At 38.8% G+C, this 18,374-nt stretch overlaps 1 protein-coding gene across 1 annotated transcript; it reads right to left on the minus strand.

Moving 5' to 3' along the window:
- Nucleotides 1-116: 116 nt before the first annotated feature.
- Nucleotides 117-15,265, minus strand: LOC135476378 (TRAF-type zinc finger domain-containing protein 1-like). Its single transcript, XM_064756381.1, has 10 exons — nucleotides 14,870-15,265; nucleotides 13,980-14,172; nucleotides 13,055-13,577; nucleotides 11,986-12,210; nucleotides 10,838-10,908; nucleotides 9,077-9,234; nucleotides 7,464-7,563; nucleotides 5,770-6,380; nucleotides 3,742-3,979; nucleotides 117-2,115 (listed from the first exon to the last, which is right to left on the minus strand). The coding sequence occupies exons 1-10, from the start codon at nucleotides 14,911-14,913 to the stop codon at nucleotides 2,074-2,076; spliced, it is 2,205 nt and encodes a 734-aa protein (XP_064612451.1). The 5' UTR covers nucleotides 14,914-15,265; the 3' UTR covers nucleotides 117-2,073.
- Between the last annotated feature and the right edge of the window lie 3,109 nt (nucleotides 15,266-18,374).

Raw genomic sequence — 18,374 nt, forward strand, 5'->3', positions numbered from 1 at the left:
TCCCTCTGTACAACTAATCTTAACTGCCTGAGAGTAAAAAAAAAAAAAAAAAATTTACAACATACAAATAAAACTGTTTTCATACAGGTTTATGAAGCCTTTATTTATTTCCCTCATTTCATCAACCGATATACATGAATGTGTAATATGAAAGCTTTGCCATACCTTAATTTTTTTTTTTTTTTTTGCATATATACACGTATGATTAAATAGTTTATCATTTCCATTTTAACTCCATAGTGTAATAAATACACTTGTACAGATGCAACAAAATGAAGTCAAATGATAAAATTACATATGTACATACTGAATACATATATATATTTACATATCATTTGCAATGAAATTCTGGTAGAAAAAAAACAGAAATCTGTTACTTAGCAACAGTAACCATGGTGACTTTGAGCAGCAGTTTTGTCGGTCTCAAAGGTGCTCTCTTTTTTTTTTTCCTATTCTAAAACTTTTCAATTTATGCACCTTCATAGTCTTGAGGAAACAATGACATTGTCAGTGATTCTTTAAATTCTTTACTATTCTACGCAGAATAATGATAACAACTGAAAAGTTTATAATGCATTTATTCAAACTGATGGGTGTACTGTCTGTCAAGTCATTTTAGTACACACAATTTTTCAACTCTTATATGTATTACAGATTTGTCATTAGAAGTGTTCAAGTTAGCCATCCAATATTAATTCAAGCTATACAGTTTTGAGGTTCTGTATTTACATGTATTTATTTGATTGTTGCTTAAAACCAGGCTAAGGATTTTTCACTTCTACCAAGGCAGTCCATGTTACAGGTGGAGGACACAGGAGTACCTTTGTTACAAATGAACACCTATGCACACTGTATTGGTAGAAGACAAGTGGTCTTCTATGAACAACCTTCATTCGCCTGAGCCTATGCATACTAGTAGACTAATACTAGTGGTACCTTCCTGGTGGACTTGTCGCAGACAGCCAGTGCATGCACCTGTACATTTGTCATCCATACAACCTTGATGTTGAAAGCAGGTGTAAAAGTGTGTGATCCTCAATTTCCCACAAATTTCTAGGAACTTCTGTAAATAAATAGGTAGCCAGCATGAGCTGGACTTAAACTCAAAGCCGCTGCATTGGTGAGAGGCTCCTGGGTCATTGCGCTGTGTTGGCGTGCTAAACGCCACGATCACAAAGTCACTCTCTAAATTTTACACACCTTTGTACAATGTAGCTGTTAATCTGCCTTTGCAAATAAAGCTGGTCTATGGAATTAAAAGCTTACAATATAAGAAAGTATGACAAATGTAAATTTACATCTCAAGGAGATCATATCATTTGTTCTCAGGCACAAGAATCACAGATAAAACTTCAGCCCTTGCTAGCTTGTGGCCTAAGACTTCATCAGTGCTACAGTTAAAAGCACCTGCCCTTCACCAAACAGGATCAGTGTTTCAATCCAGCATGTATTAAGAAAGAGTTGTCTGCCCTTATACAAAACGCGCTTTCATTTCCATTTGGCTCTTGTTAATTTCTTTCTAAACCTGTAAATCACTGTGATTATCATTACATAAATATAGTTCATTTACACATTTGATTGCTGTTTAACACTTTACTCAAGAGCTTTCCACCCACAACAGCAGTGGAAACCGGGGTGCCCAAAGAAAACCATTGACTTTTGACATACATGTTCATTTAGGTCATATGGAAGTAGTCTCTCATGAACATCATGCAAGACCACACAAGTGAAGCTTATTGCCACTAGGGCCTGGAGAACAATGGACATTAATATACATGTGAACAAAGAAGCTTTGCAAAAGTGCAATCTGTAACAGTCTGTTTGGTTCATTTGTACTCTGGGATATAACAGCAGACAGTCATTTTTTCGTGGATTCTGTAACCAATGAGGTCCCAGTTGTCCATCTTATCCAGTGAGTAGCGTCTCTAGCCAACAATGAACATCTTTTACCTCCTGAATTAAACCTAGCACTTCCGTCACATCAGGCTGGCCTACATGTATCTAGGCCAAATCCTAGACAACTGTGGAATGGTGATTGGCTACATCAGAAAGCTATTTAAATATCCGCTCAGGTTAAGATGGAGGGTCAGGCAGCCGCCGTTTAGGGGTTGTTCTCTGGAAACAAAAACAGATTTATGTATTTATACTATATAATATTCTAGAAAACAATGCATATGGTTTAATAGTGTGATAATCTGATTTTACTACATGTGACATCTAGAGTACTACATGCAGATACCCATCATTCTCTAAGTCGATTAACAAAAACCACATAACTCCTAAACATGTGAACAACATGTAGTTCTAAATAAAATATATTACCTCTCAAAAGCCACTTTCACAAAACTTCTTCCATAAATGGCATCGCCTTATGGCGTTAGAACCTATAAGCAACATCACTGTATGAGAAATCTTATGAGAAATATGACTTTTTGAAACTTTTTTGTGAAAGTGGTTTTGTATTTTTTTAATTTATTTATCTGATTTGTGCTTCACGCCGTATTCAAGAATATTTCACTTATACCACAGCGGCCAGCATTATGGTGGAAGGAAACCCATGACCATCTGCAGGTTACCGCAGGACCTTCCCACTTACAGCTGGAGAGGAAGCCAGCATAAGCTGGACTTGAACTCACAGCGACCGCATTGGTGAGAGGCTCCTGGGTCATTACAATGAGCTAGTGCTCTAAGCAACTGAGCCATGGAGGCCCCCAGAGTGGTTTTGTAAGAAAACAAACTAAGTATTGTATTGGCTTTAAATATCTGACAAAAATAGCTGGTCTACTTAAAGCACTCCAGTTTCCTATAGAGCACTTAGCTAAGTAAGCCCTTAACTATATGTAACATGACAAAACACGTGTTGTAGCTATACATGTCACTCAGCTAAGTGCACAAAACGTGTTGTATAGCTATACACGTCACATAGCTAAGTGCACAAAACGTGTTGTAGAGCTATACACGTCACTTAGCTAAGTGCACAAAACATGTTGTAAAGCTATACAGGTCACTTAGCTAAGTGCACAAAACACGTGTTGTAGAGCCATACACGTCACATAGCTAAGTGCACAAAACACGTGTTGTAGAGCCATACACGTCACATAGCTAAGTGCACAAAACATGTTGTAGAGCTGTACATGTCACTTAGCTAAGAGCACAAAACATGTTGTAGAGCTATACATGTCACTTAGCTAAGTGCACAAAACACGTGTTGTAGAGCCATACATGTCACATAGCTAAGTGCACAAAACACGTGTTGTAGAGCTATACATGTCACTTAGCTAAGTGCACAAAACACGTGTTGTAGAGCCATACACGTCACATAGCTAAGTGCACAAAACACGTGTTGTAGAGCCATACACGTCACATAGCTAAGTGCACAAAACATGTTGTAGAGCTATACAGGTCACTTAGCTAAGGGCACAAAACATGTTGTAGAGCTATACACGTCACTTAGCTAAGGGCCACTTGAAAATGAAAGCGGCCGTTCATCCCATGAGACACCTAGATGTAGATTTACCTGTATATCAATTCTCGTGTATTTTCTTGAGTGCAGCATAAACACTAATCTAAGAAATAAATAAATTTTTGTGCACAATTTCTAACAATACTAATTTCACCACTTTTAGCATTCACTAATCAAGAGGACTGCATTTTTTGTGAGCAATCTTTCGTCATCTTTGTCTGAAAGATAATGCTGTTTAAGGACTGATTAAAGACTAAAATTGACTGAACACTGCATACCTTGGTTGGCCCGGAAAAAACTTGATTCCCGCTTCTTCTAGGGTTTGATGAAGACGTAGTGCTCCCTGGATGTCTTACAGATGAGTTACTCTGTGCTTCTCGTGCCGACGTGTTACTCACTGACTGCCTAACCAATGAGCTACTTGGTGGTTGCCTTGATGACAAGCCTCTTACAGAAGGCTGGAATGACATCCCATTGGCTGCTCCTTCATCACTTCCTTCTCTCTGTCTTGATGTCCTACAAAGGTTTATTAAGGAGAAGAAAACATAAAAATCATGCCAAAATCAGATGAAAGAGCGTCAAAACTTATTTGCAAATATGACATTTATTTATTTATACGATAAATGTTTATAATATTTTTTTTTTTTTGGGACCAACTTTTGGTATTTATCGTTGTTGCATAAGAATGTTCTAAAAAAGGATGTGATGCTTGTCTAATAAATTTATCTGAATGTAAATTTGTTGTTTAAACTGAAACATATGCATTTAACCTAAATTATCATAATATTTATGAACATATTAAAAATATAAATATGATCCAAATTGAAATTTAATACATTTGTTAGCTGAAAATAACAAATTCTAGTGCAAAAATGTTTATTAAATGCAAAAATGTTTATGTGTTACGTCCACATTTATGACATTATTAAACAAATACTATAAATACCAAAAGGTGGTCCCAAATACCCACCATACAAAAATTATTTTCAAGCGTCTTTTTCTCCTTAAGTCTGGAAAAAATATTGAAGACAGCATTTAGGAATAACTTTTCGCACTCTTTCATCTGAACTTCATGTCGTTTTTATGTTTTCTCCAACTTTAAAATTAAATTTTATTTCACAGCTTCACTTGTGTTCATGAAATTTATTATTGCCCATAGTACACATATGTCATTGTAACAAAATTTGTATGTAAGCTTTAGACTTTAGTGCTGAATCATTACTTACATTACAACACTTAGACATAGCGGCAAAACGAACAACTCCGGACAGAGGAGTTATGTCCCCATGGATCCGCCTGAAGTTTAACCTAATCCACCCTTTATTTCACTAACAAGTAGAACCTATGTATCTCTGTGGCTTGTGCTTTGTTATCTGCCACTGTCAGCCATAGAGAATAAGGAGGCCTGCTACTTTAACAAGGAGGCCACATATTTCCTAATCCCCCTAGGTGGCGCCCTTCTCAAGCCGGACCTTGAGCCATTCTTACGTCAAAAATGGATTTTAGCGTAATGTCAACAATATCACAATGTATCAACCATGATGATGAGGTGGGAAAGGAACATTTGACGTCAATAAAATGATGTCGAGGTCCTGTTGCCAGGCGTTTGACAGGTCCCCATAAAGATAACAGATAATTTTCACAGAACTAGTATTTTTTCTCTGCACCAAATCAAATGCGTATGCCATCTCAACTCAGCCAGAAGCACAAGGTCATAACTGCCATCAGTGCGAAAAATCAAACCAAAACAATAATGTCAGCAATAAATTTCCGTCAAGCTCCGTCCACAATTACTTCAGGGTAATCCGAGTAGCAACATCATGGAAGTAGTTACCGGCCCCGATACCACAGTTGGTAGAGCACCCGCTTCCGGAGCAGTAGATCCAAGGTCAATCCTGGGTCAAGTCACACCTAAGACCTTAAAAGAGGAAGTTGTAATTTCCTCACTTGGCGTTCTGCATGAAGGCAATAGTGCTAAGACTGGTTGACCTGCATCAGCTCAGGCGGGGCGCCTTACTTGCCTTCGGTACAGCGTCTCAAGTGAAGCAGCACTAGATAAAAGACCGGTGGAAATCTGTAGTGCAACAAGAAGGCACATTACATGCACTCTAAGAATTCCTTTGTCGTCATATGACTGAAAAATTTGTGGGATTTGTTACTATTTCATGCAGGACAAAATACTGAGGAGCGAAAATGTGTGTTTGATCTTAATTAAGCCAGCAATGTCTCTGTACATATCAGTGAAAGTATATGTACAGAGTCTAGTGACAAAGATGCACAGTATGTACCCTAAGTGGGCACCTTACCTTGTCGATCTACCTTCTCCCAGAAGTGTCCGTTGACCTCCTGTTTGTTTTTCTCGATTATTTCTCTGTTTCACTGCTTTATGGGATGGCACCAGTTTGGGCTTCACTGCTGCAGAAGCAGAACTTTCTCCCAGTAAATCTTCATCAGAAATGTTGTGATGGATACTGCTTGAGGGCAGTTCTTCATGCGGATGGGCTTGTGACCTCTGACCTGAGTCATGTGACGAGATATTTTCAGTCTGGCTGAGTGGTTGACGGCGTCTTGTAACAGGCTGAGATGGCAATGTCTCTCTGTTGACCTTCATCTTCATCAAAAACGACGGCTGTGTAGTCGCCCTTTTTGCACCATTAGTGCTACCTGCAACTGGCATATTTCTCAAATTTACTGCCTTTGTTGCTTTTTCTCTCCCACCAGGATTACAGTTAAACATTTGCAACTTGGGATCTTCTTGGTGCCGGCTTGACCGAGATCTTGGTGCATTTGATGATCTGGCAATGTTGGACACCTTCTCTTTTCTGGTGATGTTGTTGTTTTTCACCTTAGCCTGGACTGCTGGGCCTGGAGCGTCAGGGGTGTCAGGTCTGGGAGCCCCTTCAGCCTCACACACAGCCTACAACAATATATCACAATCAGGAGCAGGTTGATGCAGGTACATGTACTGTTCTGCTCCAGCCTAACGATATATCTGGCACGCAGGTGGAACGGAACATCCGCATAGGAAGGGCGTAATATCAGAGCAAGGTGTTCAAATCATACGCCAATCGTACAGCCAAGACGGGTGTACCATCCGCGTATGATGGGCGCAGGATTTTATAACATATTCTAACATTCACACGTAAAATCACGTAACTTATGACAAACACTGCGTTGTTCGACTCCAATATTATTTGTTCTCTCTGAATAAAAAAAAAATATTCACAAACAGCCTGGTTCCGACGTGGTCACTAATTCGCACATAATCATGATAGTATGCAGATCATGTTTTGACTGATTAAGCAATCATTCAGTAGATGCAAGCCATAACCTACATGTACAATACACCATTTTCTTCAGTTCAAAATTTTCTGAGGAAGTCAGTCTAAGTACCAAATATAATTAACAGTTATAACAGAGCTTATGCATGTACATGATAAATTAGGCACCACGAATAGCTAATTTGTAATATTACCACAGCTTTTGTTGCGCACTTGCATCACTCCGGTTGTCCAGGAATGCGGTTGTGATTTTACATTTCCACAAACGCTGATAATCTTCATTGAGAAACGGGAAAGCAAAACTCGGAAGTCACGCACTTGGCTAGCTCACATTTTTACTAGCTTGAATGAGTGAGAGTGAAGCGAATGTCGGCCATTCAGTAATACTCACTATGTCTTGTCTACCTTACCAATACCACCTATACAGTACATGTATATCAGACATACATGAAGGATGGACGGATGATATGTGTAGAGTATATCGTTAGGATATAGGCTGTAGGCATGGTAGGACAATTTTATTTTCTTAATTCACAGTAACTAAAAAGATAGGGATTGTACGACACTGTATTAAGTTTCACAGAATCTTACTCAAGCCCATTTCCCTGGTCTCAAGGCTGGTTATCTATCATGTTTACACAGATATCATATGTATCATTTACGATTCATTCAACCCTTCTAACTGAACATACATTTTGACCAACGAATTACAGACATACCTGGTGTTGAACCAAGAAGTCCAGAGGAAGTAAAGCTTTACAAAATTCACATGGTAACATGGTATCCTCGTGCTCCAGTCTGTCTGGAATATCAGCACCTCTAAAAAGGACAAAATAATACAAAATAGTCATGAACAATTGTTGCCAAGTTTCTTGGGCACCCACGTTACTGTGGAAACTTTGTGGACAAGTCACTGGGGCAACATTGTGGGCAAGTCACTGGGGCAACATTGTGGGCAAGTCACTAGGGCAACTTTGTGGGCAAGTCACTGGGGCAACTTTGTGGGCAAGTCACTGGGGTAACTTCGTGGACAAGTCACTGGGGCAGCTTTGTGGGCAAGTTACTGGGGCAATTTTGTGGTCATCATTGATTGAGGTAACTTTTTAGGCAACTTATTTGGAAAAGTGTGTGGGCAATTTTTTTCGGAAAAAATTCATGGATAAGTACCTTAATTATATAATAAATAGTTTTTTTCTTTTCACTTTTCTTGTCAACCTTCACTACATCATAATGGTGATATTTATGCTTCTACAAAATACATGTACCAGATTTTCCATCTTAAATAAAAGACACTAGGAGGAAAAAGAGGAAACTAGATGAAATTACCTCAAGCACTTTAAACTTTTGTCATATTCACATGTAGTACTTCTAAGCTAATAGCAATGCTGACCCCAAAACATTCATTTAGTCAATCATTCTAAGCTAATATTCAGTGCATTTCTCTAAAAATAAACTGGAAAAAAGAAAAGGAGAATACCTCCAAAATAAAAAGGAAATATTACATGCCTGTATATACACGAACAAAGCATATCCCAATTATGACGGGTCATATAGTATATACAGTGCTGTACAAATGCTGTAAAATTAAAGCTCTCAAGATCAGTGGCCGTTAATACCCAAGTGCTAGATGTACTTGACATACCAAAGAACAAGACACAAGGTACATGTAATGCTAGTGATGAACAAATCAACAAAAAAACACGATGACTTACCCTAAATGACCTAAAATTTCGCCCACACATGTGCATTTTTAGAGGCAAATAAATGTCACAAAAAATTACTTTTGGCGCTGAAACTTACAATTTTCCAATAGAATAACATCCCATATTCCAAGCAAACCTTAAAACACCTTTCTAAAATCAATAGAACTCTCAGAATCAGGAAAAATGGGCAAGTTAGTCATGGACGAAATTTATGGTCATTTTGAATATTTACAAGGTTTCTGCTTCACAATGTATAGAAAACCATGACGAAATTTGCAAAGTATAAAAACTGCACTTGAAACTCTTCAAACTACTTCAATTTCCCACCAAAATTTGTCCAGCTAAAGCTCTTCAAAGAAGAATGCAGAAGTCTCAAGAAGCACAGCTTGTTCCAAAAAGATCTTATCATACTAGAACTACGCAGAAAGGAAAGAGATATCCACTGAACCACTGCAGAATTGTCCCTGAAGATGGGAGAAGTCTCTTCCGAAGCTTATGAGTAAGTCTTCATGTACAAAGTGTTTTTTGTTGTTTTCTTCATCACTAACAATGTCACTAATACTTGAATCTTCTCAAAGTACATACATGTATGTGTACATATACATACAGGCTATTGTATCTGAATGTACCTCATTGGTGCTCCTGTAAAGCTGAGGTTGTTAACTATCGGAATCTGTACAGGAGGCTGGTTGGGGAGCGGACGAGAACTGTTGATATCCGAAGGGAGACTTCTGTCCCTTAACTCACTGTCTGAGTGACTCGAGGACAGATGAAACTCACAACCACTCTGGAAAGGAAGAACAAACGTAAAAGGGTTAAAAGAAAACACGACACCAACCCAAATGTATTACATGTATGCATTGATAATGCATGCTTTCTCATTTTTCCAAAGTTGCATATTGAGATATCGCAGCTTTAAGTCAGCTAAAATGCAGCCATTGAGAACATGTGGCATGTTATCAATTTTGCAGCTATTTCTGCTGAGGTCATGCGAACCATTTTTTTTAGCCTTTGACATGTGTGCTAGGTACAAGAGATACAACATTGTGTTTCTGGTAGCTCCCGCATGGTACGTCCCATGGCCTAGAAAGAATTCCAGAGTGAAAGGTTGATTCATAGTGTTACCAAGCATGTCCAAAAAAGAAAAAAAAAAAAAGCCTGTGACATTTTAGGTCTTTTTTGCACCCATTTTCCAAAATAACGAAAGTTACATTGGTTGTTTTCTTTTCCTATTATGTCTTCATTTAAAGGATACACCTAGATTTGAACTCTCATCTCTGTATTCAGTTTACAGGTTCATAAATGTATATGTACATTGCAGAATGTAATTTTTTGGAAAGGATACACCTGGATTTGAACTCTCACCTCTGTACTCAGATCACAGGTTCATACATGTGACACATAGCTTATCGCTATACCCCAAAATACTTCACTTACACACCTATATTCATGATCCTATATCTCAAACTTCCAGTCAAAAGCCCCTGCTGGGAAACTCTAAAACTCTCATCAAATCCTTCACCCTCAACATGTATACGTAGGTAAAAAATTCCCACAGTCTCCATTTACATGTATCTGGAGAGACTTGCACAGCAGTAGCTTTCAGCTTAAAATGGAACTAGGAGCCTCCATGGTAGAGGGGGTTAGCACGTCAGCGCAGCGAAATGACCCAGGAGCCTCTCACTAATGCCGTCACCGTGAGTTCAAGTCCAGTTATGCTGGCTTCCTCTCCGACCATATGTGGGAAGGTCTGCCAGCAACCTCCAGATGGTTGTGGGTTTACCTGGGCTTTGCACGGTTTCCTCCTACCCTAATGTTGGCCATCACAGCATAAGAAAAATATTCTTCAGTACGGCGTAGAACACCAATCAAATAAATAAATAAATAAATAAATTTATAAAATGGAACCAAATTTTAAACAAGAATTAAGAACCTCACAATATATTTGTTGGGATACACTTTCTCTGCCAGTGATAAGTACATATCAGCACCTCCTGTGCAGTCGTTCTGCAGATACAGGTTTGCGCAAAAGTAGACGGATGAAGGGATGGACCACACCCTACACTGTACCATAATGATGGGTTAAATGAGATATAACCATCACAAATATTCCTCACTTGGACAAATAAATTATGCACAGCTTTTGCCTTTGATCACATGCAATATATTCACGATCTTTATTTTGATTGATTTATTTATTTTATTGCTGTTTTATGTTGTATTCAGGAATATTTCACTTCTACAAAGACGGCCAGCATTATGGTGGGAGCAAACCAATCTTTATTTTGCACATGTCATGTATCAGTTAAGCCACAGTTCCACAGAAATTGCTGACTCATCCACAGAATAATGAAAGCATGCCAACTCGTGAGCCTCAGAAATAGACTGACCTGGTGTTGTACAACCATGTCTGCTGGTAACGGCTCCCCACAAAACTCACACGGGATTTCTGCCTCCTCCACTGAAACACAACCAAGTTGGAGTTAAGGTTGACGAATGAGAAAATAACTGTAAGGTGAGCAGCTTCCTAGTGGTTATACCAGCAGTAGCTTTGGGTAATTTAGCTTTAAATTCCATGTAGCACTTGACGTGGTTTCATGTGTTTTGCTTTTGAAAGCAATATAATCCTATACATACGTAGGGTCTGATTTAAGATTTTTTCAAAAAATAAATGTACTCCATGTACATGTAGGACTGAGGCAAAAAACTAACAACTGAACATAATTAAGCAATTTACTGAACATAAAGGAAATATGAAAAGGAGCTATAAAAAAAAGATTATGGTTCTATGCCAAATGAAGAAAATTATGCCCTGACATTTTTGATTACAAAATTTCTTTGCGGGTGTTTTTATATCTGTTAGTTACCGTTCTATATAATGTATATTTTCCATCAACAGTCAGGTTTTTTCATAAATTATGTCATCATTGATCTGGCTCGGAACTGGGTGAACAACCCCGAAGAGCCCCGAGCTTGGTGAACTATGTTGCTACAGTGTGGATAAGGTGATATGTACACATATACTGCACGGCTGCTTTAGGCCAGCTTAGCGCCCCCTCCGTGCCCATACACCTGCCCCCATTCGATCTGTTCCCCACACCCCTCACCCACATTTGAACAGACCCATTCAGGCTGTCCCCCACAGAGTTCTTTTTAAGCAGGGATCATCGTTGATGTCAAGTTACTTAATCTCTGGACTGACTGGTGGGGGCTTAAGAAAACTGTACTTTGAAGCCATTTTTACCCCCCACCAAAACCACAAGCGAAAGTTGAAAAATCTGTTTGTTCTGTTACACGTTATTACACGTGACAATCAGCACATTAAGAAATAAAACCAAAGCGTTTCATGTATCAAACCTTTCGATGGTCACAGCAGATTTCGATGGTCACAGCAGAGTAAATCCTTTTACTGAACCTTGAGTTCAATGCAAAATATTTGTTACAACAGCCAAAATATTCAGGAATATCATACATGAATTCATAAAATGCTAATTTAGCAGATTGTGGACAGCACATGTTTGCATTATGATTCCATTACCTGTGCTGTCAGGGACTGTTGAGAAGTCGTCTGTACGTGACGAGGGAGACAACTCTGTCAAGGATAAGTGCTGAGTTGTTTCAACAAGCGGTTCCCACCTGTCGTCACCCTCATATGTGTTGATGGAGTCCTGGTGACCGTCAGCAGAGTTGAGATCTTGGGCTAAATGAAGCGCTAATAAGTAGTCCAGGTTCCCATCAGCTGAGCCAGATGGTGAGGTCAGGTCTGAAATTTCAAGTCCATGCTTTTACTATTGCTGAAAACAGTCAAATTAGATATTAGGGTTTGTTTGTTTGACGAGGTACAAAACAAGCTTCAGTGATATCGGTTACACAGCAACCATCCAGACAAGTTTTGTGAAATTTAGACCAACTAATGGCAAGCTTAGGGCTAAGAGGGAGAGGGTCAAACCAACATGTAAATGGTTGTTTATTTACTTTTCATTGTTGTTTAATACCATACATAAAAATTTTCACTCACAAGGTGGAAGTATAAGTGGAATATATTGGGCGGGATTAAACCATGATAAATACCAAAGTAAACAGCCAACCTTTGGCAAGATATACAGGCAAAATTGTTCACATTTGCCACAAGTGTTACACTCCATACACAGACTACATGAGAGAGCACGACTGACACTGATAGTTTCCTCCCAGCTCACACTAACATGGAAGCAAAGGAATCCTGTGTGATTCAGCCATTGAAAGACAAGCAGTACTCAGCCACAATCCACTCCCTCAAGACTTTTTATACTTACTTATTTATTTATCTGACTGCTGTTTTATGCCAGACTATAAGATTATTTCACTTTTACATGATGGCGGCTAGCTCTATGGTAGGAGGAAACCGAAACCCATGACCATCCACAGGTTGCTGGCAAGATGTTCCCACATATGACTGGAGAGGAAGCCAGCATCAACTGGACATTAACTCACAGCAATTGCATGGGTGAGAGGCTCCTGGTTCATGGTGCTGTGTAGGCCAACCAGTAGGCCATGGAGTCCTCTAAAGAAATTGTGTTCTAAAGCAAAACAAAAATGTACACGAATGACACGTGCTCTATACCCACCTTCCGCATCAACAAACTGTTCTGGACCAGGTCTGGATTGCCAGGTGTCAAAATTGTTACGCTTCGGTTGACTGATTTCATTCCGCCTTTCCAAAGGTTGGAAGTAGCTACTGGGATGTCCCACCAAGTCTGACATGTTTGAGCCCAGTACATGAGGTGCCACAGGACGGTTGTTCAGGAACCTGTTCATTTCATCCAGGACAAAGGGACTAATGTGTTCCTGAGGACTGAGCTGACCATAGCCTGCATGAGGAATTCCGAAAGGCACGCTTGATTGTGCGGAGTCCCCAAAAAAGTTGAACATGTCGGTCGCTGAGCTGTTGTCAGGGGTTGGTTTGGGGACCGGATAGGAGCAATCAGTTTCCTCATGCTGCAGTTGATCTCTGAACAAAATAAACTGTGAACACTTGGGGCACTGCTCTGTGCGACTCCCACAGTAGTCCAAGTGGGTTTTTAAATCAGACTTGGGAAACTCTAAATCACAGTACAGGCATTTCTGTGGCTTTTTAGGACAGTCATCATTCTGTAACAAAAAATTAGCTGTGCAGGCTTACATGTAAAGTTAAAACTATCATAACTATAATGCATTTCTACATGTAATATTCTGATAAGTCTATTTCACACCAGTTTTAAGCTAGTTACATATGCAAACAGATTTCATAGGTCTGTGTGCGATGATGGAGATAGATATTCTTGGTAAAACAAAAAAAGAAAACCATAAAACAAATTCTTGCAAGACTACAGGAAAGACAACGGATAAATAATGATAGTCTTCCCTTCCCTAACAAAATTAACATAGGAGAGAAATTTGGAAATAACGACACCCTGGTTTCAAATTCTTGCTAAAACTATGCCCATTACCTTTAATCAATCTGTTTCAACAAACTAGATTTCCAGGGTATAATAACATGTCCATCAGTCTCACCTCATGCTGTTCCAGATGCATTTTCTCTACTTGTTGACCACATTTCTCACATGGAATCTTTTCATGCTGATCTCGGAAGTGTTGCTCAACTTCTGCTTTCGGTATGGGTTCTTCACAGTTCTTACACAAGACAATGTGACGGAAACAGTGGGCTTCATGCATCACAAAATTGACAGCTGATATATCTTTTTTGCTGCAAACATCGGAGAAGCTCATCAGGGTTATGGTTATCCTTCATTTAATAATAACTTTTTTATTTATATGATCGGTGTTTTATGCCGTACTGAAGAATATTTCACTTATACGACGGCGACCAGCATTATGGAGAGAGGAAACTGGGCAGAGCCCGGGGGAAGCCACGACCATCCGCAGCTTGCTGACAGACCTTTCACTTAATAATAAAGACCATGAATACGCATGTGTAACACAAATGATTACTTCTGTTGACATCACCATTAGAAATTTACCATCTCTTCTAAAATTATATTGGCATGTTTGTTTATGAATCTTATTTCAGCATTTCTTAACATTTTCTTTCTCATTTTTTCAAAGCTACATGTACATGTAAATCTGCAACATTCAACTTTTAAGTCCCTCAGAGCTTCTTCATAACATTTCAAAAAGGTAACAGCTTTAAGTTCAAAGATGGTACATTCAGACAATTGCATAAGTTTTCTCAAGGTATTACTCAAAGCCAAGTACTAATGAAAACAACATTTGAATCAATCAAACATAAATTTCAGCTTCTGTAGCCTTGACACCAGTATAAAGCAGTTGTACAAATGATGTGTCAGAACAATTCTCGCCATATCCACTCTAAAACAGCTGCATATTACGCATGTAGTCAGAGGTAGCTTGGATTGGAAAGTGAAAGTTGTAGGCCTACTTACCAGTTGCCACAAAACTTCATGACCTGTTCTTCCGAGTCGGCCATTCTGCTAACTTTTCACTCTGCCTACTGATAAATCACCGATAAATCACCTGAACTGCCTATAGGCTATAGCGAATCGATATATTCCACCATGTTTCAGATACGCCTCAATCAAGAAATGCCTGTCAAACGCTTGAATCAGGGCACAACAGAAGGAGGATTTGACGTTTGAAACAAGCAAAAGATACACTTTTGATTCAATCGAAACTATTGTCCTCGTTAGAATTATTCAGTTAACGTCTCAAATCGTTTTGGGTCTGTCCGTCTTGTATCTGTCGACATTTGAATCCCAAACCAGACAAATTCAGGTTGATTTTTTTTTTTACCGGAGTCCAGACGTATCAGTCGTCCTGAAAACATTACACAGGCCAAAACCAAAACATTTTACCACTTCCTTCCCGTCCGTGCTACGTGGCTTTCGATTGGTTTATCCGCATGTATCACTAAATGGTATTGGCTAGGCTTCTGACTAGCCGCTAGATGGCGTTAAAAATTTCACTTCCGGATCGGCTGCACGTGTTGTCAGATTTTGATCCTGAAAATTTCATCAGTTCATTTTTTTTAAGGATTCGGGAGTAATAGCACAATGGCTGGTTTGAGTGAAGCACAAATGAAGCTTGTTGGTGACCTGGAGTTAGAAATGATGGCAGACATGTACAACAGGTCTGTACGTGTATTTTTGCGGCTGGTTTACTTTTGTAAATTGACGTTCTCTGATTCTGTAGACTGCTGAGCGCTGTTCATTATTTGATAGGAGGCCAGTATATCATTACAACATGTGTACACTCAGTGAATCGAATGCCTGATTCGTCAGACTGCAAGCTATGCCTGATTTATTTGGCTGGCTATGCGCCTTTTTTTTTCAAATCATTATGATGTCAGTATTCAATAAAATGTATCTGCTTGAGCGATTGTCCAGTTGTAAACACAGTACATATCTTTATGTGGATCTGTTACAGTCTGTTTGAATATAAGCGCTTTACTGTAGTATGATCTTAAGTCATAAACATCTAGCTCTCAAATACTAGCGAACATCTTCAAAACTTAAGTGAGTGGCAAGTACTCTAACTTACATGTAAATGTAAAGTGTAATTGGAAAATATAATTCTGTTGTGTGAGGTGCACTCTGAGTTTTTGTAAGTATATATATTTCTTACATATTAAAGGTCAATTGAGGCAATTTTTGACAATCTGAATATAAATTATCCCGTCGCTTATGGTAGTAAGAATAGCTTAACCTTTCACCATCTTTTCTGCTTCTGTCACCAGAATGACAAATTCCTGTCAGAAGAAATGTATCCCTCCAAAATACAAAGACTCTGAACTGAACAAAGGAGAGGCAGTCTGCTTGGACCGGTGTGTAGCAAAGTACCTAGAGATTCATGACAAAATAGGGAAAAAATTGACAGCTATATCCCAGCAAGATGAACAGACAATGAAGAAGATGCAGGGACAGTTGCAAACTCCACAGACATTTACGTAGCTGTAGACACTTAGTGTGTTAGGAACAATTGTTTGAATTCCACAGGTGACCGAATGTTTCCAGAGGTCAGGTGACAGGTGACAGTTTATATGAAAACATTTGTTCATGTGACAAAGCCTTCTGTGCTGGAGGCTATTTTATTTGAGACAGGCCAGATCTCTAGCCTCACAATATGTTGACACCACATTGTGATTTTCAACTCTCATTAATTAATGTGGCATATTGTGTGTCATATATAGAGGGTCATGCTAGCAGTAAGTGATAGGATTACCATAGGAGTGACTTTATTACCTGGGATATTTTTCGTTATGTGATGTGAGTTTAGAAGAGAAGGTATTTGTTTTGAGGCTGACAGACAAAGATACAGGTGATGATGTCCCTAGCCTTAAGACTTGTTAGAAACTCTGTAGCAGTGCGTGACAAATGATTATCATCGAACCGTTAGTGTGTGAGAGTGACTTTTATTATACGGATCCATAACCAGTATTCCAAAGTATGTCAAAGATTTCCATTTTCGAAAACAGGGTATCTATATTCCAAAAGCATTCAATGTGGAACATTTATTGTGTCTTTACAATTACAAATTTGGCAAAGCTTTTGGATAACTCAGTGGGCCAGCTGTTGGGATTGACAACGAGATGTTTGAATAAGGATATTACATGATCAGTGTTCAATGCTAGCTGGGGAAATGGAGATACCTAGGGTTTGACAACACCACCCTGTGCAAATCATTTGCATGGTGCTTTTTTTTTGTGTGTCCTTTTTAGATATACAGTTTGAATCAAAAACCTAAATGCAACAGAGACATATTATCAGTCATGCAAATTAGGTATTAAAATATACGTGTATATGGTTGAAAGAGTCAGAGTGTGTTTGCGATCATTGTGATATGGCATAGAGTCCAGAAATAAGGAAGGCCATCATTGAAAATATGTAGTGTTCCTGTAACTTGACCAGCCCTACTAAAATATGACCTACTATTCAAAATTTTATTCAAATTTTGGTAAAAGTTTTATTTTTTTTTTCTCATGGTTATGTTTCTTAAAATCCCTACTGTTTTCATGGGTCAGAATAATAAGAAAAAGATTCTCTGCAGACCTATCTTTTTTCTTTTGATAAGTTGTGCCCAACAAAGGTTTTTTTTAAGATGGCCTACAATAATTTTTATAGGGAATGCCTTCATGTGGAATCGAGCTAACCACTTTGTTACAATGTCATGACAACAGCTCTTTGTTAAGTATGGTATAAAGATATATTTATAAGTTAACAACAGGTGTTGTGGTGATGGTAGTTACTGTGTGAATGCTATTTCAAATTTTTCACCTTCATTTGCTTGTAGGCCGCATCAGTGGCCTAATAGTTAGAGAGCCTGCCTTGAAGTCAGGAGACCTCGGGATCAAACCCAGGTTCGACGTTTTGCGGCCTGGCTTAGTGCTCAAGGAAACAGGATTGGTTGGCTCGGTGTAATGTGACTGGGTGGGGTGTCATACATGATACTTCAGTGGCGGCAGCACTTTGGCAGTATGGACTTGCCCTGCCACAAGAAGACACATTATATGTTCACTCACCTATAGAATCTTCGTGATCATATGACTGATATTGTTAAGTGTGATGTAAAATCCCAAGTATTCATTCATTCATTCATTGGCTTGGAAGTATGTGAAAAGAATTGGAAATATTAGAGATCTTGTAGTGTAGAACAGGGGCAGATAACTGCATCAAGGGCACATTTCGTAGTCTGAAACAAATTCTAGGTCTGATATGTGGTGAATTTTTATTCATGGTTGTATAAATACATTTATATTGTTGAAATGGAGGCAAGGATGATATAATAATAAGGAAATTTATCTTGAGAGTTCTGTTTTAGTTGCACTATAATGTTCATAAATCTGATCAAGGACAAGAAGGTTATGAACTCTGGTTCACCTGCAAGAAGATCCCCATGATGGAAACCTCCTTTTTTGTAAGCAGTAGACCTGGC

This window comes from Liolophura sinensis, chromosome 10 (assembly GCF_032854445.1).
Source record: "Liolophura sinensis isolate JHLJ2023 chromosome 10, CUHK_Ljap_v2, whole genome shotgun sequence".
Classification (NCBI taxonomy): Eukaryota; Metazoa; Mollusca; class Polyplacophora; order Chitonida; family Chitonidae; genus Liolophura; species Liolophura sinensis.